Source organism: Myxine glutinosa, chromosome 5 (assembly GCF_964187855.1).
Source record: "Myxine glutinosa chromosome 5, kmMyxGlut1.1, whole genome shotgun sequence".
Lineage (NCBI taxonomy): Eukaryota > Metazoa > Chordata > Myxini > Myxiniformes > Myxinidae > Myxine > Myxine glutinosa.
This window is the reverse complement of record NC_136265.1, coordinates 89,787,762-89,812,147: the sequence shown is the minus strand read 5'-3', so window position 1 is coordinate 89,812,147 and position 24,386 is coordinate 89,787,762. Positions and strand designations below refer to the sequence as shown.

Below are 24,386 nucleotides of genomic sequence, written 5' to 3'. Positions count from 1 at the left end.
CGTTTTTCATTTTTTCCAAGATGGCGCCTGTAACACACGACCTATGACGTCATGATTATCATTAAAATATTCTAAAGGAGGAGGCGCTCCGATGGTGAAAATTTAGTGTCCATCAAACCAACAGTTGCTGAAAATAATAAAATAATGATCAGATTGATCAGTGTTGTATTTCTCGAATTATGACGTCACAACGAAGGCCCCGATTACATCATCATTGACATATCTTATTCCCCATGGGGAGTTGTTCACAATGAGCCAGGTCTCAATTTTTTCCATGGGGTGGTTTTAGAGATATTGAGGTGTTCGATTTTTCGAAGATGGCACCTGTACCACGTGACCTATGACGTCATAATAATCATTGAAATATTCTACAGGAGGAGGCCCTCGTATGGTAAAAATTTAGTGTCAATCGGACTAAGAATTGCAGAGAAAAAAATTCATACTGATCGAATCGTGTTGTACTTGCCGAATTATGACGTCATAATTAAGGTGCCGATGACATCATCATTAACATATCTTATTCCCCAAGCGGAGTACTTGACAATGAGCCATGTTTTAATTTTTTTTCCATGGAGTGGTTTCAGAGATAGAGGTGCAACTTTTTTTCGATTTTTCCAAGATGGCGCTTGTACCACGTGAGCTATGACGTCATAATTATCATTTGAAAAATTCCACAGGAGGAGCTGCTCATATCCTGATAAATTAGTGCCAATCGGAGAAACAGTTGCAGAGGAATTTCTTTTTTTTCATACTGATCAGATCAAGCATTGAACTTGTCGAATTATGACGTCATAATTAAGGCAACGATGACATCATCATCAACATTTCTTATTCCCCATGGGGAGTACTTGACAATGAGCCATGTTTCCATTTTTTCCATTGATCGGTTTGGGAGATGGAGGTGTGACGTTTTTCCAAAATGGCGTCCGTGCCACGTGACCTATGACGTCATAATTATGAATACAAAATTGTTGCAGGCGAGGCGCTCATATGGTAATATTTCGTGTCAATCGGACCAACGGTTGTCGAGAAAATGAATTTTTAAATGCAAACATGGCACATGTACGCACATAACTAAAGGCTTAACCCCGCTCTTCGCTTCGCGAGCAAAGGGTAACAACAACAACAACAACAACCTTTCAGTGACGTCGCATCTGAAAATACCACCGGGGGTGTATATTCTGGTTTGGTCTTGTCGAACCTTCTCTTTCCTCCTTTTCTTTCAGCGATGGATATTTTTGTGTGAAATACATTTTAACAACATAAATACTGGAAACAATGAGCTCGTAATAGACGCTGTTGGGGGTGAGATAATGATAGAGCGGGACTCGACGGAAGTATCATTTATGAGTATTATGGTAAAGAAGAAGAAGATCCGTGCGTGGCTGTGGTTCCCAAGAAACGAGCAGCGAAAGAAACATTTTATACAAAGCGAGTTGTGAGGTGAGGAAATGTTGTGGAGATTTGGGGTTTTAAACACATTCGTGAGTTGTGCTAAAGATACCGTTCTGATAGATTTTAACATGTTTCTTCACTCGATATCAGCGATCGAGAAGGCTAATCTCGTGACTTGGTCCGCGATGTCCATGTTTTCGAACCACCACGTGACCATTGGTGGCTTCAGTCATTTAGAGGTCTCATGTAACACTAATGTGGGCGAAAGGAAGATGTTTGAGAAAAATGAGCTGAAGATGAGTATGGAGAAGACTGAGATCACGTGGGTTGGCCAGCCGAGAAAAAAAATGAACATCAGGTTAGAGGGGAAGGAGGTCAGAGAGGGAAATAGGTTTGATTATCTGGGGGACAGTGACCAGGGGATGGTGGTGGTGGTGGTGGTGGTGGTGGTGGTGGTGGTTCGTGTGCAGCCTGTGCCTCCTTGGTTGCATCATTTTCTGGGGTGTGGCTGTGCCGCTGATACAATGCCCCCGTTACCATTCAGCTGGTCCTCATTTTGCCGACGTCGGAAGCATGGGTGCACAGGATGATCCAGGTGGGTGTGGGCGTGTTTATGAGGGTAGAGGGAGTAATGGCAGACAGAAAGATGTCAATGTCAATGACATTGAAAGGGAAAGTCCTGATGCCGTGTGTCATGCCAGCCTACCTTCATGTTCTAGAAACGGTGGCACTGACCAAGGGACAACAACAGAGGCTGAATATGAACCACCACCACCACCCCTAACGTGTGAGTTGTTGGGGAGTGGAGAGAGTGGGCTGAGAACAGAACAGAGTGAAGTGGAGGTGTATCGTGGTCAAGGTAGGGCAGAAGCTTGGAGCCATTGGACCTCACCCCTTATAACGGGAAGAGCAGGAGGAGAATAACTATTCTTCCTTTTTCCTGAGCAGAAATTCCAGAGCAGATTCGGAAGAGGGTCAGAGAGCGGTATTCAGGATTGGAAAGCAGATAGCGAAAGAGAGGTGTGATGTGATGGGGGTGAGTTGCTTGAAGGATGAAGTGGGACAAATCGTTGTGGACCCAGATGGAATTAAAGGAAGATGGAAAAGATATATGGAAATGCTGTTGAATACAGAGAATGAATGGGATGGCAACATAGAGAGTAATCCAGTTTTAGGACCGGCAGAGAAGATAACTGAGAAGGAAGTTGAGGAAGCGATAAAAGCAATGAAGAGTAGAAAAGCGGGAGGGCCGACGGGAGTTGTGGGAGATATGTTGAAGGCAGCAGGAAGTTGGGGTGTGAAGAGAATGACAGAGATCTGTAATCTGGTGGTGAAAGAAGGCCGCATTCCAGTGGATTGGGAACTGAGTACCCTCGTCCCTCTATACAAGGGGAAAGGTGACCCTCTGGAGTGTGGCTCGTACCGAGCGATAAAGTTATTGGAGCATGGATTGAAGGTATTGGAAAGGGTGTTGGAGAGGAGGATAAGGAAGAAGGTGAAGATCGACAAAATGCAGTTTGGATTTATGCCAGGAAGAGGAACGACAGACGCGCTCTTTATTGTGAGGCAGTTGCAGGAGAAGTACATGGAGAAGAGGAAGAAGTTGTTTCTTTGGTTTGTTGATCTGGAGAAAGCATTCGATAGGGTTCCACGTGAAGTATTGACATGGGCATTGAGGAAGTTAGAAGTGGAGGAATGGTTGATCAGAGTTGTGATGGCAATGTACAAAAGAGCGTGCACAGCTGTAAGAACGAAGGACAGGAACAGTGGTGAGTTTGAGGTGAAGGTGGGAGTGCATCAGGGGTCGGTACTAAGTCCACTGCTATTTGTAGCTGTGATGGAGGTGCTGGCTCAGACCGTAAAGGAGGGTTTACCGTGGGCGTTATTGTATGCAGATGATCCGGTGGTGTTTGCGGAAAGTATGGATGGACTGAAGGAGAAGATGAACAAGTGGAAGGAATGTATGGAGACAACAGGTCTGAAGGTGAATATAGGAAAGACGAAGGTGATGGCAAGTGGTAAAGCATGTGGTGAGGTGGAAAGAACTGGGAAGTGGACATGTGCTGTGTGCAGGAAGGGTGTCGGAGTGAACTCCATTCAATGTACAATGTGCGCTGAGTGGGTTCATCAAAAATGTAGTTGTCTGAGAGGGTCATTAACCAGTGTGGCAGCTACATTCAAATATAAGGTGTGCACAGAAGGAGCTGCAGATGGAGGAAATGTTGAGTTGGATCTTGGAGACGGCGTGAAGCTGGAAGGTGTGAATACATTTTGCTACCTCGGAGACATGCTGAATGGAGAAGGTGGATCAGACTAGGCAACGGTTGCTAGAGTGAGATGTGCATGGAAGAAGTTTCGGGGACTGAGTGCCGTGCTGAAGAGGAGGGGAGTGTCGTTGAAGCTGAAGGGAAAGGTGTATGCTGCATGTGTGAGAAGTGTTATGATTTATGGGAGTGAGACATGGGTCATGAATGTAGAGCAGCAACGAAGGCTGGAAAGGGTGGAAATGCGAATGGTTCGATGGATGTGCGGAGTATCGTGTCGTTGAGAGAGAGGAAGACAAATGATGAATTGCGAAAGATGATGTGAATAGAGCCTGTGATTGATGCTGTGAAGAGGAACAGGTTGAGATGGTTTGGTCATGAGTTGAGGAAGGATGAAATTGACTGGTTGAGAAGAGTGATGGAAATGAATGTGGAAGGAAGTAGAGGACGGGGAAGACCGAGAAAGACTTAGCTAAAGATGGTGGAAGAAGAAATGCGGGCAAGGGGGTTAACAAGGAGAGATGCAGAAAATAGGACAAAATGGAGAAGATTGTCATGGGGACCGCAAGGCTAACCCCCGCTCTAGCAGGGAAAATGGCCTTAAAATGCATGTTGTTGTTGTTGTTGTTGTTGTTGTTGTTGTTTCCTGAGCAAATTTACTGCATTTAATAAATATTTATATGCAGTTTATACATTAAATTTCCAAAGAAACCGCTTTCCCACAGGGTTCAAAATATCTAACTTTACAAATGCTCTTCCTAAAAAACTTTAATACAGGTGAGTCAGTCCTACTTCCCAGTGTGATGAACATGAACTGAATTCCCACGGACATGTCCCAGAGGAATGTTGTTGTTCCATCCGATTTTCTTTTAAGTGGTTTCTTATTTATCACCTGAAAGTTATTGATGTGGGGAAACTGTCTGCATATCAGCACACCTGTGGCATGAATACTCCTTCATACACATCCCCTGTGATTGTGTGTAAGGCCTTCTCAACATTGAATGTCTTCATCCTAAAATTGCTGAAAGGCTCAGATTTTATATCAACATCTAAACTTTTGATTGTTTCATATGTGGCCAAATCAACATTGACATCAACATGTAAAACAATTAGAGTACTCTAAAGGTGGTTCATTAACTTAAGAATCTGCACCATGTACACTTTATTTTTGGGGTGTCACATGGTGTGTGTTTGTGTTTGGTGAATGTTGCCGTGTTGGAACTGCTGCAACTCATTTTGGGAGAGGATAACCTCAAGTACAGAGGTACTTCACATGTCGTACTTTATCAGATCAAGGTACTCAGAGTGGAGCAAACATCAGGAAGAGTGGTATGTTTGTTGCCCCTCTCAAGGTTCACCGACCATGTACGCTCAAGTTGGCTGTTGGAAGGATTCCTATCGTGTGCAGCTGGGATCGGAACAGCAGACTCTGCTTGGGCGTGGAATGAAGGTTGAGAAACTGGAAGGATTTCCTGAGATTCTGCAGATAAAAATAGAGGATGTGAACTCCTTTGGCATGGAAGAGGAGCAAAGCGACCAGCCGAATGGTGAGTTGTGTGATCAACATGACTTCTGATGGGATCTGTGTTTGGTTATTGCCAAGTTTTTTATACATGATCGAGGCTCATGGAAGAGATGGAACAGAAAGGAAGGGAATGAAAGCAGAGGAGAAAACAACAACTGTCTTTGTCTATCCCTCGTGGTCCCCATGTGCTGTCTTTGTCTTGCCCTCGCGGTCCCCATGTGCTGTCTTTGTCTTGCCCTCGCGGTCCCCATGTGCTGTCTTTGTCATTCCCTCGTGGTCCCACTGTGCTGTCTTTGTCTTGCCCTCGCGGTCCCCATGTGCTGTCTTTGTCTTTCCCTCGTGGTCCCACTGTGCTGTCTTTGTCTATCCCTCGTGGTCCCCATGTGCTGTCTTTGTCTTGCCTTCGCGGTCCCCATGTGCTGTCTTTGTCTTTCCCTCGTGGTCCCACTGTGCTGTCTTTCCCTCGCGGTCCCCATGTGCTGTCTTTGTCTTTCCCTCGTGGTCCCCATGTGCTGTCTTTGTCTTTCCCTCGTGGTCCCACTGTGCTGCCTTTGTCTTGCCCTCGCGGTCCCCATGTGCTGTCTTTGTCTTTCCCTCGTGGTCCCACTGTGCTGTCTTTGTCTATCCCTCGTGGTCCCCATGTGCTGTCTTTGTCTATCCCTCGTGGTCCCCATGTGCTGTCTTTGTCTTTCCCTCGTGGTTCCACTGTGCTGTCTTTCCCTCGCGGTCCTCATGTGCTGTCTTTGTCTTTCCCTCGTGGTCCCCATGTGCTGTCTTTGTCTTTCCCTCGTGGTCCCACTGTGCTGTCTTTGTCTATCCCTCGTGGTCCCCATGTGCTGTCTTTGTTTATCCCTCGTGGTCCCCATGTGCTGTCTTTGTCTTGCCCTCGCGGTCCCCATGTGCTGTCTTTGTCTTTCCCTTGTGGTCCCCATGTGCTGTCTTTGTCTATCCCTCGTGGTCCCCATGTGCTGTCTTTGTCTATCCCTCGTGGTCCCCATGTGTTGTCTTTGTCTTGCCCTCGCGGTCCCCATGTGCTGTCTTTGTCTTGCCCTCGCGGTCCCCATGTGCTGTCTTTGTCTTTCCCTCGTGGTCCCACTGTGCTGTCTTTGTCTATCCCTCGTGGTCCCCATGTGCTGTCTTTGTCTTGCCCTCGCGGTCCCCATGTGCTGTCTTTGTCTTGCCCTCGTGGTCCCCATGTGCTGTCTTTGTCTTTCCCTCGTGGTCCCACTGTGCTGTCTTTGTCTATCCCTCGTGGTCCCCATGTGCTGTCTTTGTCTATCCCTCGTGGTCCCCATGTGCTGTCTTTGTCTTGCCCTCGCGGTCCCCATGTGCTGTCTTTGTCTTTCCCTTGTGGTCCCCATGTGCTGTCTTTGTCTATCCCTCGTGGTCCCCATGTGCTGTCTTTGTCTATCCCTCGTGGTCCCCATGTGCTGTCTTTGTCTTGCCCTCGCGGTCCCCATGTGCTGTCTTTGTCTTGCCCTCGCGGTCCCCATGTGCTGTCTTTGTCTTTCCCTCGTGGTCCCCATGTGCTGTCTTTGTCTTGCCCTCGCGGTCCCCATGTGCTGTCTTTGTCTTGCCCTCGCGGTCCCCATGTGCTGTCTTTGTCTTTCCCTCGTGGTCCCACTGTGCTGTCTTTGTCTTGCCCTCGCGGTCCCCATGTGCTGTCTTTGTCTTTCCCTCGCGGTCCCCATGTGCTGTCTTTGTCTTTCCCTTGTGGTCCCCATGTGCTGTCTTTGTCTTTCCCTCGTTGTCCCACTGTGCTGTCTTTGTCTATCCCTCGTGGTCCCCATGTGCTGTCTTTGTCTATCCCTCGTGGTCCCCATGTGCTGTCTTTGTCTTGCCCTCGTGGTCCCCATGTGCTGTCTTTGTCTATCCCTCATGGTCCCCATGTGCTGTCTTTGTCTATCCCTCGTGGTCCCCATGTGCTGTCTTTGTCTTGCCCTCGTGGTCCCCATGTGCTGTCTTTGTCTATCCCTCGTGGTCCCCATGTGCTGTCTCTGTCTTGCCCTCACGGTCCCCATGTGCTGTCTTTGTCTTGCCCTCGCGGTCCCCATGTGCTGTCTTTGTCTTTCCCTCGTGGTCCCACTGTGCTGTCTTTGTCTTGCTCTCGCGGTCCCCATGTGCTGTCTTTGTCTTTCCCTCGTGGTCCCACTGTGCTGTCTTTGTCTATCCCTCGTGGTCCCCATGTGCTGTCTTTGTCTTGCCCTCGCGGTCACCATGTGCTGTCTTTGTCTTTCCCTCGTGGTCCCACTGTGCTGTCTTTCCCTCGCGGTCCCCATGTGCTGTCTTTGTCTTTCCCTCGTGGTCCCCATGTGCTGTCTTTGTCTTTCCCTCGTGGTCCCACTGTGCTGTCTTTGTCTATCCCTCATGGTCCCCATGTGCTGTCTTTGTCTTGCCCTCGCGGTCCCCATGTGCTGTCTTTGTCTTTCCCTCGTGGTCCCCATGTGCTGTCTTTGTCTATCCCTCGTGGTCCCCATGTGCTGTCTTTGTCTATCCCTCGTGGTCCCCATGTGCTGTCTTTGTCTTTCCCTCGCGGTTGTCAGCTCTTTCACGAGCCTCGATTCAGTATAGAGAAAAAAAAACAAAAAAACAATAGCAGAGTCAATGTGAGAGTGAAATGAAGGGAAGGGAAGGAAGAAAGGAGGAGGACACATTCCGGTGAACAAGCTGCAAACAATTTGAATGAAACACAAGAAGGAGAAGGGGAAAGTGTAGATGAAACAGACAAGTAACAAACCAAACAACAACCAATGAACAAATGAAAAGAGATGAGGGAAAGGGGGAAAATGACAATGACCTGGAAAAAGGGAGTGCTTTGGAATGGAGTAATATGTGGTGGAAAACATGATGGTTGGATCCGGGGATGATGTGAGATTGTGAGGAGCAGCTGTCTTGAAGACCTGGAGGGAAGAAAGAGATTGAAGAGAATGTGGAACGTGTTTCCACAGGTGAATGAGTGTGCAGTTCCACAGGTGAAAAAGAGTAATGAATGAGTTGACGTGAGCAGTGATTCTAGATTTTGAGAGTTTCACCAAAAGGTGTTTGTGGTGAAAAATCAAGTCCACATAAACTGCAGAGATCATGAGCTTTATTCCGATGGAACTCCACACCATCTATTAAAAGAGTAATAATCTATAAGCCAGCGTTCATCAATGCATTATATAAAGCCAGTCATATGTAAGGCACCTTATCTTTCTTACCAACTTGAAGCTAGACAAATGCAGGCAATCCCTCTCCCGACAACTCAGCCCCTTTTATAAGCTGTCACCGGTTGAAGCGGGAACTGCAACAGTTATCAACCATAATTTCATCACATTCACCCTCCTGTTAAAGTCCCAGCAAGCCCGCATGATTATAAAGTATTTATATGAAGTATAACCCTGGTGTTGGGCTAGCGCTAGGTGCCGGCTTAGGATCCTAGGATCCTGGGTTCGAATCCCGGTCGATTGCTGAATTAATGCCAGGGGGGTTGACTCAGCCTGTCATCCTTCCGAGGTCGGCTAATTGAGTACCAGTTCACTGGTAATTCCCTGTTTGTCGTTAAAGGCGGCAAAAAGGGTTGGCGTCAGGAAGGGCATCCGGCCGTAAAACATTGCTTCAAAAAGGGGACCAAAAAACAACAACAACCACGGTTCCCGAAAAAGGCCAACCCCCGCTTTGCGGGGAAAAATGGCCTCTAAAGGTGGTTATTTTTTATATATATATACGGTATCAAAGTGACAAAACACCCCCCCCCCTCCCCCTCACCATGCGAAGCGTTGCGGCCTGCGACATTCTCACCCAGCTCGAGTACGGTAGCGTGTGGTCCCGGGCTCAGAGACCGCTGAACAGGGTGACTCCCGTCTCGTCAAATCGGATCCCAATGACGGCTCGGGAATCGCGGACCCATCGGTTAGCAAGGGATCCGAAGATGGTAAATTGGTCACTGAGTCCGAAAGTGTAGGTGCCGGTGTCATGAGCGGTGCAGGTTGTATGAGTGGGTCGGGCGAGTTCGGCTCTGCCACATTTCCTTCACATGGCCCAGTGCAGAGTAAAGTCCGAATCGCGTGTAAAGCCTCGGGCAATACCTGAGGCCATTGATGAATTCCCAATGATGGCGTCCGCAACTCCACAGCCTTCCAGACTACTCCATTAAATCACGCTACTTGGCTGTTCACTTGTGGATTATATGGAGTAGTTTGGCTGGTGGCGATTCCCCGCTCAACAAGAAAGGACTTTACCTCCTGAGACATAAAGGCGGCACCCAGATCCGAGTGAATAAAGGCCGGATACCCGAACAATAGAGACAGCTGATGGAGACACCGAATTACCGTTGCAGCCGACATGTCCAGACACGGGAATGCAAAAGGGAATCGAGAGTATTCGTCCACAACCATCAACATATTGCGAAGTGACTCCGATGACGGTAAAGGCCCCTTGAAATCAATGCCTTGTCTCTCCCAAGGTCGGCCGGCTTGAATCAGAGTTCCTGGCGACGGCTTATCAAACCGAGGCTTTAGCTCAGCGCACACCGGGCATGCCTGACATAATCGTCTAACATCCACCGAGAAGGGCAGATTATGGCAGCGAACAAAATGGGCAAGTGACCTGGAAAACCCCCGGATGACACAAAGATTTGTGAATGACCCGCAGATCATCAGAGGGCATGCCCGCACAAACCGGTCGAGACAAAGCATCAGCGGCCACATTTTTGCGTCCTGGCCGATAGACTATATCCTGGCAATAATCAGCCAGTTCCACCCTCCATCTCGATATTTTCTCATTCTTAATGCGTTGTGTGTGCCGATGGTCGTACATGAATGCGACAAACTCCTGATCGGTCATGAGATCAAACTTTTTGCCCAGAAGCAAATGGTGCCACCGTCTGACTGATTCCACGACCGTACTCCTCCTTTTCGATGGCGGAGTGTCTGCGTTCACTCGGGGACAAAGTGCGCGAAAAAGTGCCACTGGTCGACCCCCCACCCCGCCCCCCCGCCCCCCCTGGGCGAGGGTCGCTGCAATAGCACAATCCAAGGCGTCTGGCTCGACCAGGAATGGTGTTGTGTCGTCGATGGAAGTCACGCAGCGACTTCCCGCGACCCCCATTCAAGTTCAACATTCAACAAGTTCAATTCAACAACATTCAACAAGTTCAATGATCAAGTTCAACAGGCAGTACAATGCGAGTCCTTATCTTTCTCTCTCCTCTGCAAGTCTTTTGGGTTCTCCAGCGCTAGTCCTGTCGTGGGCTTTGTGCATCGGGTTATATAGGTACGCCCCGCGAACCTTCTGGAACGACCCCCGCGATATTTTCCTTCAGATGTTGAAACCCGTCTTTGGCAGCCATCATCAAAGGAAAGACTTTACAATTCGCCAAAGGCCTTATTTTCTCTGAGTAACCTTGTACCCACCGGTTATAATGAGCAAATAGCCCTAAGGCACGCCTTAGGGACGCCCAATCACATGGAGCCGCCATCTCGAGCAAAGGCTGTAGGCGCTCGGCGTCACGCTATATCTCGCCCCCGGTCACTGTGTACCCAAGGAGGTCTGTTGTCTTCGTAGCGTAGTGACACTTATCCTCATTGAAGGTCAGATTGTACTGTCGCGCCACTGCCAAGAATCGTTTCAAATTAGCATCGTGATCCTCCTGGGTATGTCCGCAAACAGTCATGTTATCCACGTACACAAAAATGTCTTAATTGCTCTCTTTAGCCACAATATCATCGATTGCACGTTGAAAGCAATCCACTCCTTTCGTTACCCCCAAACGGTATGCCACGGAATTGATATAGCCGTTGTCCGTACTGGAGCCCTGTATATGGCCTGTCCGTGTAGGTATCTGATGATATGCACTTTTCAAGTCCAGAGTACTGAAGACGCGTTACTTCGCCACCTCCCTCACTAAATCGTCCATTTCTGGTAAGGGATACGCGTATCACTGCGTGAATTGATTGATTGTCTGGGAATTATCGATGACCAAGCACTTTCGGTGGTTGTCCTTGTGCACTACGAGCACCTGTGCTCTCCATGGAGACCTACCCGGCTCTATAATACCCTCCTGTAAAAATCGCTTAGTCTTATCCGCAATGTACTGGGTGCCGGCACGAGTATACCATCGGGACTTTACAGTTTGTGGTTTACAATCAGTTGTCAGACTAGGGAACAGAGTCGGTGGTTCGATGGCCATTTCGGCCAGACCGCACACCGAAAGTGTATTCTCCCCATGACCAAATTACATTTCTAACCGCCCATGTCTATGCAGACAATCGTGTCCAAGCAGCACGTCCGCACATAGATCAGGCATTATCGTGAGTTTTACGTCGGGAAACGACACATCGTTGACAACCAGATTAAGTGTACACAAGCCCTTCGTGTGGATCCACAGCCCCGAAGATGCCAGGTAGATTCACCTTGTGACTTGTCCCACGGTCCATCCGTGGCGTTGCACCAGAGCTTGACTGACGAAGCTTGTACTACTTCCGGTATCCACCAGCGCATCAGCCAGCTTCCACTCCACGAGCACCGGTAGCACAGCACTTTGCAGACCGCGATATTCCCGGGTCCCCGGAGCGCGAAAAGCGTGATGTGCTGGTTTCTGCGAGGGTCGCGCGCCGTGTCTTGGCCGCACGGCAAACCTTCGCAAAGTGACCTTTCCAGCCACAATTATGACAAAAAGCATCTTTGGTGGGGCACAAAGCCCGTGCGTGCCTTTTATTGCCACAGAAATAGCATTTTGCATTCTCTGAAGAAGAAGAAGGGGGCGGCGACAGCGCTCAACCTCTCCTCGTCCACAGCCGGCAGTGTTGGCGGCTGATCCTGGTGCTGCGGCGGAGCCGGTGATAGATCGCTCAGCCGTGAGAGCCGGCTCCGTGCGAACCTCGGCCACAGCCCCCGCGGTTACGTAGGGGCGGCCGTACGCCTATGCATGATTATGGGCCAGCTGCAAGATGCGCGCCTGCTCGAACGCTTCCTGAAGCGACATCGCAGTTTTCTCAAGCAATCTCAACCTTATGGCCGGCGAAGCGATGCCTGCCACAAATGTGTCGCACATTAGATCATCAGTCGACTAAGCGACCTTTCCCTGTTCCATCAGGCAGTCCTTGCCGAGTCGTCTCAACTCCTGTAGGTATTGTTTGAGACTCTCTGATGGATCCTGTCGTCGAGTCGCAAGCATGTGGCGACCATACATGGCGCTTCTTGGTTTTACGTAGATGTCTTTCAGGGCCGTTACGGCGGTCTCATACGAGTCACAATGAGAGATGTAATCATAGACAATGTCACTCACATGGCCGGTCAGTACTGAGAGCTTTTGCGGCTCGGTGAGATCCGGCACGAAAGAGATGTAGTTCTGGGGAGAACATTACCAATGTCCCCATTGGCTGGCGGCATTCGTTGCCTGAGGATCCCCACAGAACGTCTCGAGTTGAAGGAGCTGGTCCATGGTCCTCAAGTGAAGGACTCGGATCGGAATAAAATATGGTGAAAATCAAGTCCACATAAACTCCAGAGATCGTGAGCTTTATTCCGATCGACTCCACACCATCTATTAAAAGAGTGATAATCTATAAACCAGCGTTCATCAATGCATTATATAAAGCCAGTCACATGTAAGGCACATTATCTTTCTTACCAACGTGAAGCCAGACAAATGCAGACAATCCCTCTCCCGACAACTCAGCTCCTTTTATAAGCTGTCACCGGTTGAAGCGGGAACTGCAACAGTTATCAACCATAATTTCTTCACAGTGTTTGCTGGTGGACGTTTGAATTTAAAAATTTTGTTCAGTGTGCCGGCATTATCTTGACTATGCTTTGTGAAAGACAACGTGGGATCATAAATGTCCATGAACTCATGCTAGCTGACGAGACTTTCAGTTTAATATTCATCCGATGAATGGCACATTGATGAATTTACGACACGCGGAAAACCAGAATGGCAGTTTATGTGTGGGCCGAGATTTGAACTCGGACTAGATAGCTCAAAGATATACTTGTAAGGTGTCTTTGCATTCCAGTCCTTCAATACAATTAATCATCAACAAATGATTTTTCCAAACCACTCCTGAGCGTTTCTCCAGTTCCTGAGTCTTTTGCTCCTTTCCACTCCCTTTAACATATTGTTGCGGTTTTGAGTTTTGTACAATAAAGGTTAAATTTCCCCCTCATAGTTAGTCACACAACAACACGTAGCCTCGCTGTAGTTCAGTTATTTCATTGTATGTGTGAGAATAGTCCCCTTCCTGTGTTTGTTTTGCGTTGAGTAGAATAATGAGAGTAGGTCCTTTTCATACTTCCATTGCCTTATGCCGCCTTACGCCTCCTTGTGCTGCCTTTGGCTTTTTGGCGCGAATTAGCACGAGGCAGGCCTGGCAGGTCGGGTCGGGACCGAATGAGGACGGCGAAGAAGCTGACGGTAAGCGCAAGCCGCCAATCAGGGCTCACAGGGAGTGGCTGCGGCACTGCGTCACAGGGCGTGGTTGGAACGTTCGGGGGGGGGGGGGGGGGGGCTCAGGGCGTGTCAATATAACCCGTTGCGCAAAGCCCCTACGAGAGTACGTGAAGTTCGGAGCGCAGTAGGACAGGTGAGTTCGGTGAGTTACGAGCTCTTGGAGAGGCGCGTATTGATGAGAGTTACGAGATCGGAGAAAGACGCGCATGAACCCAGTATAAGCGCTCTTATTAAAGTGACGCTCAGTTGAGCTTGAGGCTGAGCCTCTATTGCATTGGGTTACGTGAGTGATAGCGCGCTGGTAACTCAACGTGTTGTGGAAAGCCGCCGAGAGACGCGTACATTCCTTCCCACCTTCCTGCCTCATCTGCTGCCTTTTGTTCGAGAGACGCGCTGCTAGGATCCTTTCCACCACCTGCTGGCCATCTTTGCGGGACGTGCTGGGACCGTGGAGAGCACGCCGTGCCGCCGTTCCTGGACGACCAAGGCAGCGCGTGGACACCATTCTACCTGCAATTCCCCTGTGTGAGTGTGATCGGGGTCTGGGTTATTATAAGACTGATTAAGTTCTGCTCTGTGTCTGCTTTCTACCAAATTGTACATACTTGTGTAAATAATAATTAAATTGTGTTAATCCTTTTATTTGACCGTCTTGTGTTTTCCATCATTGACTAAGCGTGGTACAAGTAAAACCGCTCTAATCGGGGTCCAATACTAGAAACTGCACGGACCATGTGGTACGCAATCCGCTCGTTGTACTCAAATTACACGTGGCTCGTGCGAGGCTTGGGTCCCCGCTTCCGTGGCGGCGCAGGTATTTAGGTACGTGCGAGACCTGGTCCCGAAACCCTACCTTGTGTTTGCCCGGAAGAGGCGTCTCAAGTCTCGGTTACGCCGGCCCAGAAAGAACAAGGGGCTTAATCCCCCCCTTGGTAAGGGTAGGAAGGGCGGCAGAAAACCGTAACAATTTGGTCACATGTTTTGGCTTAATCATTGTTAATCTGTTAACCTGCCACCCTCTGTCATTTAGTTTTCCATGAGGGTTGACATTCAAGACAAAAAAAAACAACTTTTGAAAAGTTGGATCGCAATTGTATGTGATTTGACAATAAAAGCAGGTTGGGGAGAAAAGCTTCTCTATTCCGCCTTATCTACATTTTCCTTGCCGTCTCTATTTTTTCGGTTGTGATTTTGGGTGGTGGTGAAATTCCCACTGAGGTTGTGGTCGGGGAAGAAGCAGTTTGTACAGAACGTAATGCTTTGATATTGTCGGAGCAATTCAATCTTTTATTCAACTCAAAACAAGACAATAAAATACAAGATCATTCATCACATCACACGTGCAGAGAGATTGTCTTGGAATCACATAAAGCCAACCTCTGAAGAGGTGGAAAACCTTTCACCTTTTATACAGAACCTGAGATTACCTGAGGTATCAGCGCAGGACAACTTATCACCACCCCCTTTGTGGGTTAAATTGTCCCATCTGTTGACCTAGATTATCATCACAATGTCGTTACATTGCAAAGAGAACGTGTGGATGATGGAGTCAATTACCCAACAATGGTCTCTTTGACCCTCGGAGGATGTATTGTTCATGCAGATAAGATGAACATAATATGCAGATTAGGCCCCAATCTGTTTTCCACATCATTGGTAATGTCAGACACTGATGCCAGTGTCGTTAGACATTTCATATGTACATACAACAACAACAACATGCATTTTAAAGGCCATTTTCCCTGCTAGAGCAGGGGTTAGCCTTGCGGTCCCCATGACAATCTTCTCAATTTTGCCCTATTTTCTGCATCTCTCCTTGTTAACCCCCTTGCCCACATTTCTTCTTCCACCATCTTCAGCCAAGTCTTTCTCGGTCTTCCCCGTCCTCTACTTCCTTCTACATTCATTTCCATCACTCTTCTCAACCAGTCACTTTCATCCTTCCTCAACACATGACCAAACCATCTCAACCTGTTCCTCTTCACAGCATCAATCACAGGCTCTATTCCCATCATCTTTCGCAATTCATCATTTGTCTTCCTCTCTCTCAACGATACTCCGCACATCCGTCGAACCATTCGCATTTCCACCCTTTCCAACGTTCGTTGCTGCTCTACGTTCATTACCCATGTCTCGCTCCCATAAATCATAACACTTCTCACACATGCAGCATACACCTTTCCCTTCAGCTTCAACGACACTCCCCTCCTCATCAGCATGCCACTCAGTTCCCGAAACTTCTTCCATGCACATCTCACTCTCGCAACCGTTGCCGAGTCTGATCCACCTTCTCCATTCAGCATGTCTCCGAGGTAGCAAAATGTTTTCACACCTTCCAGCTTCACGCCGTCTCCAAGATCCAACTCAACATTTCCTCCATCTGCAGCTCCCTCTGTGCACACCTTACATTTGAATGTAGCTGCCACACTGGTTAATGACACTCTCAGACCACTGCATTTTTGATGAACCCACTCAGCGCACATTGTACATTGAATTGAGTTCACTCCGACACCCTTCCTACACACAGCACAGGACCACTTCCCAGTTCTTTCCACCTCACCACATGCTTTACCACTTGCCATCACCTTCGTCTTTCCGATATTCACCTTCAGACCTTTTGTCTCCATACATTCCTTCCACTTGTTCATCTTTTCCTTCAGTCCATCCATACTTTCCGCAATCAACACCAGATCATCTGCATACAACAACTCCCACGGTAAACCCTCCTTTACGGTCTGAGCCAGCACCTCCATCACAGCTACAAATAGTAGTGGACTTAGTACCGACCCCTGATGCACTCCCACCTTCACCTCAAACTCACCACTGTTCCCGTCCTTCTTCCTTACAGCTGTGCGCGCTCTTTTGTACATTGCCATCACTACTCTGATCAACCATTCCTCCACTCCTAACTTCCTCAATGCCCATGTCAATACTTTGCATGGAACCCGATCGAATGCTTTCTCCAGATCAACAAACCCAAGAAACAACTTCTTCCCTCTTCTCCATGTACTTCTCCTGCAACTGCATCACAATGAAAAGCGCGTCTGTCGTTCCTCTTCCTGGCATAAATCCAAACTGCATTTCGTCGGTCTTCACTTTCTTCCTTATCCTCCTCTCCAACACCCTTTCCAATACCTTCATTCCATGCTCCAATAACTTTGTCGCTCGGTACGAGCCACCCTCCAGAGGGTCACCTTTCCCCTTGTATAGAGGGACGAGGGTACTCAGTTCCCAATCCGCTGGAATGCGGCCTTCTTTCACCACCAGATTACAGATCTCTGTCATTCTCTTCACACCCCAACTTCCTGCTGCCTTCAACATATCTCCCACAACTTCCGTCGGCCCTCCCGCTTTTCTACTCTTCATTGCTTTTATCGCTTCCTCAACTTCCTTCTCAGTTATCTTCTCTGCCGGTCCTAAAACTGGGTTACTCTCTATGTTGCCATCCCATTCATTCTCTCTATTCAACAGCATTTCCATATATCTTTTCCATCTTCCTTTAATTCCATCTGGGTCGACAACGATTTGTCCCACTTCATCCTTCAAGCAACTCACCCCCATCACATCACACCTCTCTTTCGCTATCTGCTTTGCAATCCTGAATACTGCTCTCTGACCCTCTTCCGAATCCAAGCGTTCTCCGCACATTTTCCTACATGCCTCCTGCGCTTTTGCTACCTCTTTCTTTGCAGCCTTCTTGGCTGCCTTTTAACTTTCATGCTCTGCTGTTTCTGCTCCCGTGCCCTTCGCCTTCGCCACTCCGTGAACTTCTTCCTCTTCTCGTCAATCCTCTTTCCAACTTCATCATCCCACCACCATGTTTCCGAGTGCATCGGTGGTCCTTTTGTCCATCCACATACCTCACCAACGGCTCCCAACAGACTAGCTTTCATTGACATACAACCACTTTCAAGCTCAACCACATCATCCTCTACCCTACTCAGCCTCTCTTTTAATGCCTCCCTTACTGTCACCTCTTTCAACCTCCACATCTTCATTCTCGGTTGGTACTTCACCCGCCGAGCTCTCCTCGCACCATTCACCCTTATGTTGCAGACAACCAAGTGGTGCTGTGAAACAGCCTCCTCCCCCGGGATCACCTTTGTGTCCCGGAGGTGCCCCCTATCTCGCCTACGCACCATCAGGTAGTCAACCGTTGTCGTCGACCCACCTGACGTGTATGTAACAAGCTTATTATCCTCTGTCTGGAACTGAGTATTACAAATCAACAAATCAGCTCCATCAGCAAACTCCAAAATCCTTTCACCTTCTCCATTTCTCACACCATATCCGTAACCCCCATGAACTCCCTCAAAACCATCCATACTCCTTCCCACATGTCCATTTAGGTCTCCTCCTACCACAACAACTTCCTCATCTTTCACGTTTTCCATCAGCTTCTCTATCGCACACCAGAACTTGTCCTTCTCTTCATCGCTCCGACCAACCTGCGGAGCATATGCCGAGATGACGTTCACCAAGAGCTTTCCAATCATCATTTTCACCATCATCAACCTATCACTCACTCTATTCACACTCACCACACTGTCTACAAACTCCTCAGAGAACAGGACACCAACACCATTCACGCCCTCCGGGCACCCTTACCACATGAACTTGTATTTCTGTACCTGCCTACCCTTCACCATTCTCACACCACTTCCCTTCCATCTCGTCTCTTGCACACAACATATGTCCACTCTTCTTCTGACCAATACTTCCACCACTTCTCCTGATCTCCCTGTCATTGTCCCTACATTTCATTCATGTTCATTGTGGGTAATGAACGTAGAGCAGCAATGAAGGCTGGAAAGGGTGGAAATGCGAATGGTTCGGTGGATGTGTGGGGTATCGTTGAGAGAGAGAGGAAGACAAATGATGGATTGTGAAAGATTATGGGAAGAGAGCCCGTGATGGATTCTGTGAAGAGAAACAGTTTGAGATGGTTTGGTCATGTGTTGAGGAAGGATGAAAGTGACTGGTTCAGAAGAGTGATGGAAATGAATGTAGAAGGAAGTAGAGGACGGGGAAGACTAGATAAAGACTTGGCTAAAGATGGTCGAAGAAGAAATGCGGGCAAGTGGATTAACCAGGGGAGATTCAGAAAATAGGGCAAGATGGAGAAGATTGTCATGGGGACCGCAAGGCTAACCCCCGCTCTTGCAGGGAAAATGGCCTTAAAATGCCTGTTGTTTGTTTTGTTGTAAGTAAGACCTAAAATCAATGATTTAAATGCAATATATATTTATTTAGTTATTTTAAGACCGTGGAACCAGCTATGCATGTAACACAACACTGCCTGCATTTAATAAAAGTTACCTTTTCCAGATTTATTTGTGAAAGTGGTAGTGAAAACTGAGCACGACATTGATGTTCACCTGGATCGATGCGAACCCAAAGATGCTGAAGCTTCTTTCTTCAAGAACCATCCCCATGAAGGTTTCTGTCAATGTCTATGCATTTTGATTTGAAGAGTTTGATGATTAACTCGGGTTTTAAGAAACATAGGGGTTTATCTCCATAATTTGAGTTCTGAGAGAACCTCCTCACCTTCTAAAACCCGCAAATGGAGATAACGAATGGGAGAACGCCTGTATGCATGTTTGTAGGTGCACAATTTCTTGGGAAAAATTTTAACGAGTCACCTCACCTTAAATAAAATGCACATACCCCTGGCGCTCACCTGATATAATAAACAGTATACTGCACCGACTAAGGGTATTTTGAACCAATTTCAATGGTTGCAAGAAGACAAGGCAGCATGTACAATCATACTAACATAATCATGAGACTTAAAAACAAATAAAGAAAAAAATACCTATTTTTGGGGGGGCAACCACCCCTCTCCCAACCCCATCTACCTCCTCAGACGTTCAGCAAACATTGGTACATCATGGCTGGTTAAGGTTGTGGTGAAGATTCATCGAAATTGTATGTGTATTTTCTGAGAATAAAGCAAATACCTATTTTTGGGGGAAACCCCCACCCCATAGACCCCAAAGGGGCAGATTTTTTTTTAATGCCGTGAAAAAACTTTGGTACGGCACGGGTGGTGAAGGTTGTGGTCAAGTTTCATCAAAATTATTTGTGTCGTTTCAGAGAAGAAAGCCAATACCTATTTTAGTGGGTCAAACCTGGATCCACTTTGACCCCGGGTAAACTCCCTCAGACCCCAATTTTTTTTTAATGCCATGAACAAACTTTTGTCACAACACAACAAATAGAATTTGTGCTAAATTTGGTCGCAATCCCATTGGCGGTTTCGCAGAAGAAGCTTCAGGTTTTTATGGATGGAGTGACTGACTGATGGACTGACGGACTGACTGACGAGCCATCTCATAAGCTCCCATGAACTTCGTTCCAGGCAGGTTAAAAAAAAAAAAAAGAGCAATGCGACTGTCGCCAATATGTCTCCGCATGTCATGGGTAGATGCCCTCGTTTGCTGTCCTAAAAATAAACAAGTTTGATTTAAATCCCATCAGCTGTTTACAAGTATCCCATTTTCACCAGACAGGACAGGTTTCACATCGATTGGTGAAGCGGTTTCGGAGAAGGGATTTTGTTTAAATATCAGCTTTCAAGCTAATGCTGCCATACCATGTAACATATGACCTTAAAAATGTACACTCTGCATATGTATGAGTGGGATATCATGTTTTTGTGAATTTTTGTGTTGATTCGATAAGGTTTGTTTTTCTATCCAAGATGGCTGCCAAACCACATCACCTACGATGTCATCATTTTCAAATTAAATGCAACAATGGTGTTATTTCTAAAATGATATTTCTGAATGATATTTATTCCTATTAATCCTATTTAATATTCCTATTTAATCATTCATCTAAATATATTCAATCTAAATTCAAATGATCTAAATTCAATGATTAATTCATCTAAATGAATAAATGATATTTAATAAATGATATTGATTGTGTTACGGTTTTTAGAACCTTCACTTTGTAAAATAATAATTCTTGTAAATATCCCCCTTTGGAAAGGTTGCACCCGAGTTAGGCCATGTACAACACGTAGGACACCATAGATTCTTCTTTAGTTATTTCATTAGTATGTGTTTCAGGTAAGGATCTGTTTCCAATAGTTTGACTCTGCATTGTATTAATCAAATAACATAGGCCCCTTCAATTATCCCCAATCTCTCGCTCTCTCCAAAGTGCCAGTAGCCGTATTGCAGCGTTCGCTGCCTTTTTGGTTTGTTTGCTGGCCCCAAGCTGCCATTACACACGTGGTCAGAGTGGGAGAAAAAAGGGAGGAGCGACCAGGAACCTAGGTGTGGCCCCATCAACGCGTCACGAGGGGAGGTAACAATGAACCCTCGTGACCAATCCGGGCCGAGGCGTGTTCACGGGTAGGCGGAGCAAAGCGGACGCGGCTTGATATGCGAAGCTTGCAATAAAAGCGCGAGCGCAAAGCCTTTTCATGCAGAGTAGCCGGAGCGGATTCGGGAGATGAACGAGAGAGCAGATGCGGGGTAGATCGGCAGATGCGAGAGAACAGCGCAGAGGCAGTGAACATAAGAACATTGCGCAGAGGATCGTTTGGGACGATCGTTGTCAATACGAACTGCCGTGGTTTTGAGAGCATTCGGCACGCTGTACGTACGCGCATTCCAGCCCCTCGCATTTGTAAGGTCCAGTCGCGCATTAAGCTGCCAGCCGTCCTTCACCCACGGACATGGAGCCTGGACCATCCCCTCGCCTGGAACCATCTGCCTGGACCTTCCTCCCCTACCAGCTACCTTTCATGTGAGTCTGTTTGTATTGTCAGGGGCGTGTTATGTAAGAGTGTCTAAGGTTGCCCAATGTCCTTTTGTTTCCTCTTCTTGTATATTCCCTTCTTTCATTTCCTCTTTTAGGTAGTTAACAAATCTATTTGTTCTTCCTTCACCCTTCTTATTCTTGGCTTCCTCTCGTCCGATCGTCTTTGTCTTTTCCCCATTGAGTACCTGTGGCACGATTTGGCCAACCGCTTTAAATCGGGTTTAGTCCTTTTGTTAACGGCCTGAGTCGTGGCTCGCTTCATTCGGCGTGTCCATTACAGCCGCGGCTCGGGCGGATCTCATTTCCTCGCTTACCGGAAGGCGCTGGTAATTAGGTAATAGGAACAATTGGCCTACCACCCTATTCAGCTCTGACCGGAAGTGACGTCATAGCTCCAGGACGAGAGACAGCCAGCTTAATAGACGAGGGGATTAACCCCCCCCCTCCCTCGGTAATGGGAGCGCCGTACTCTGAGATCCGTAACTATATTTATATACATAAAATGATATTTCGATGATATTTCTAAAATTTTGCATCAATGGTGGATAATAATTGTTTAATATTTTCCTTCAATCCAATATGGCTGCCACACCATGTGACCTATGATGTCATAAATTTAATATTTCAACACAAATTGGTCAAAGATCATGTGCATACTCAAAACTCTGATACCTAAAGTATGATTATCATTGAATAACCCAAACTTTTGCACATTACTGTATGTATACAACAATGTACTTTTCTGCAGTGGAACAAATACTCTGTACATGTTTGGGCATATTTGTCTGGTCATTAGAATCTCACTTTTTTACAGATCATGTGATGTTGTATTTACAGGTGAATCCAGTGAATCTACAAAGGCGACTACACCAACTTTAATGAACGGTGCAGACGCACACCCGCAGGACTCAGCAAATGAAACAAACAAGCGGACTCTTTACAAACAAGACAAAATGAATATGGAAATGTTTGCACAGAATAATTTTCACAAGACTCACAAAAGAAAGAAAGCTGAACATCAACACAAATGCACAAATTGTGGAAAATCTTTCAGTCGCCCAGACAACTTGAAAACGCACATGAGAATTCACAGCGGAGAATGCCCATACAAATGCAAGGTTTGTGGAAAATCTTTTCGAGCATGGGCGAGCCTTCGAAGTCACTTGATAATTCACAATGGAGAATGGGCATACAAATGCTCAAGTTGTGGAGAATCTTTCAATCAATCATCTAACCGTAAAACCCACATGGCAATTCACAATGACGAGCGCCCGCATAAATGCACAAATTGTGGAAAATCTTTTCATCAATCATCCGGCCTTAAACAACACATGATGATTCACAATGACGAGCGCCCATACAAATGCACAAATTGTGGACAATCTTTTTATCGGCCATCCACCTTTAAAACACACATGAGGATTCACAATGGAGAATGCCCATACAAATGCTCAAGTTGTGGAAAATCTTTCAATCAATCATCTAACCGTAAAACCCACATGGCAATTCACAATGACGAGCGCCCGCATAAATGCACAAATTGTGGAAAATCTTTTCATCAATCATCCGGCCTTAAACAACACATGATGATTCACAATGACGAGCGCCCATACAAATGCACAAATTGTGGACAATCTTTTTATCGGCCATCCACCTTTAAAACACACATGAGGATTCACAATGGAGAATGCCCATACAAATGCACAAGTTGTGGAAAATCTTTTAATCTGGCATCCCACCTTAAGAGGCACATTGCAATTCACAATGTCGAGCACCCACATAAATGCACAAGTTGTGGAAAATGTTTTAATTGGCCATCTCAGCTTAGAGCACATGTGCGAATTCACAATGGAGAACGCCCATACGAATGCTCAATTTGTGGAAAATCTTTTAATCAGTCATCTCACCTTAAAAGGCACATGATGATTCACAATAGACGTTCCTGAATAACGATCCTTTACCGAAAAAGGAGGGGGACATTTTGAGTTCTGAGAGAACTTCCTCACCTTTTAAAACCCGCAAATGGAGATAACAACGAACGAGAGAACGCCTGTATGCATGTATGTATGTGCACAATTACTGGAAAAAATTTTAACGAGTCATCTCACCTTAAATAAAATGCACATGACAATTCAAAATGGAGAACGCCTGGAGAAACGCACAATTTGTGGAAAGTCTCTCATTCATCTATCCAACCTTAAAATACACATGGGAATACACAATGAGAGACTGGGGCACTGGAGCATTAGCCACAGGGTACAGCACGAGTGCAGAAAGGGGGGGATAAGCCTTGAAGGAGGGGATGGGGTTTGTATTTTGTTTATTTCTTTTCACAAATTAGATACACAAATACCACATAAACACACACAGACACAATGGAGGTGGATATTTTGAGACCTGTTTGGTCTCTGTTCCATCTCAAGAAGCCCACCCTGTGGAGATACCAACCAACAACAACAATTTACACACAAACATACATGCATATACGGGCACACACACACACACACACACACACACACACACACACACACACACACACACACACACACACGGAGGTGGATACTTTGAGAGCTGGGAAGGTTCGACCTTCTGAAACCCAAATTATGGAGATGATAACCAACAATAACATTCATACAAATGCACAGTTTGAGCAAATCATTCACTTATTTGTGCGACATCGAAAGAGATTTTAAAATTCACAATTGAAAACATCCATGGAAATGTACATTGTGTGAAATGCTTTTTATTCGGTTCCACTCTCAGGAATAGGCAGAAAATGACATCTGTCCAACCTCATGAATGAACTTTCAAACTTGTCTCCCTTCGTGAAAACCTGATGGTGCCTTGTTGGTCTTTCTCAGGAGTATAGTCCTCCGCTATCGCTCTCTTCAAATGACACCACAGCCGCTTCCGCTCTTCAGAGATCATGGAATCCATCATCACAGTTGATATGAAATTTCTCCTTTCCTACAACAACCTCATCTCAAATCAC

At 46.7% G+C, this 24,386-nt stretch overlaps 1 protein-coding gene across 1 annotated transcript; it reads left to right on the top strand.

Annotated features, from left to right (window-relative positions):
• The first annotated feature begins 1,141 nt into the window (after window positions 1–1,141).
• On the top strand, window positions 1,142–23,775 carry LOC137427378 (uncharacterized). Its single transcript, XM_068116837.2, has 4 exons — window positions 1,142–1,443; window positions 5,012–5,206; window positions 18,944–19,054; window positions 22,232–23,775. Exons 2-4 carry the CDS (start codon window positions 5,023–5,025, stop codon window positions 23,338–23,340), a joined length of 1,404 nt encoding a protein of 467 aa, XP_067972938.2. The 5' UTR covers window positions 1,142–1,443; window positions 5,012–5,022; the 3' UTR covers window positions 23,341–23,775.
• Window positions 23,776–24,386: the final 611 nt, after the last annotated feature.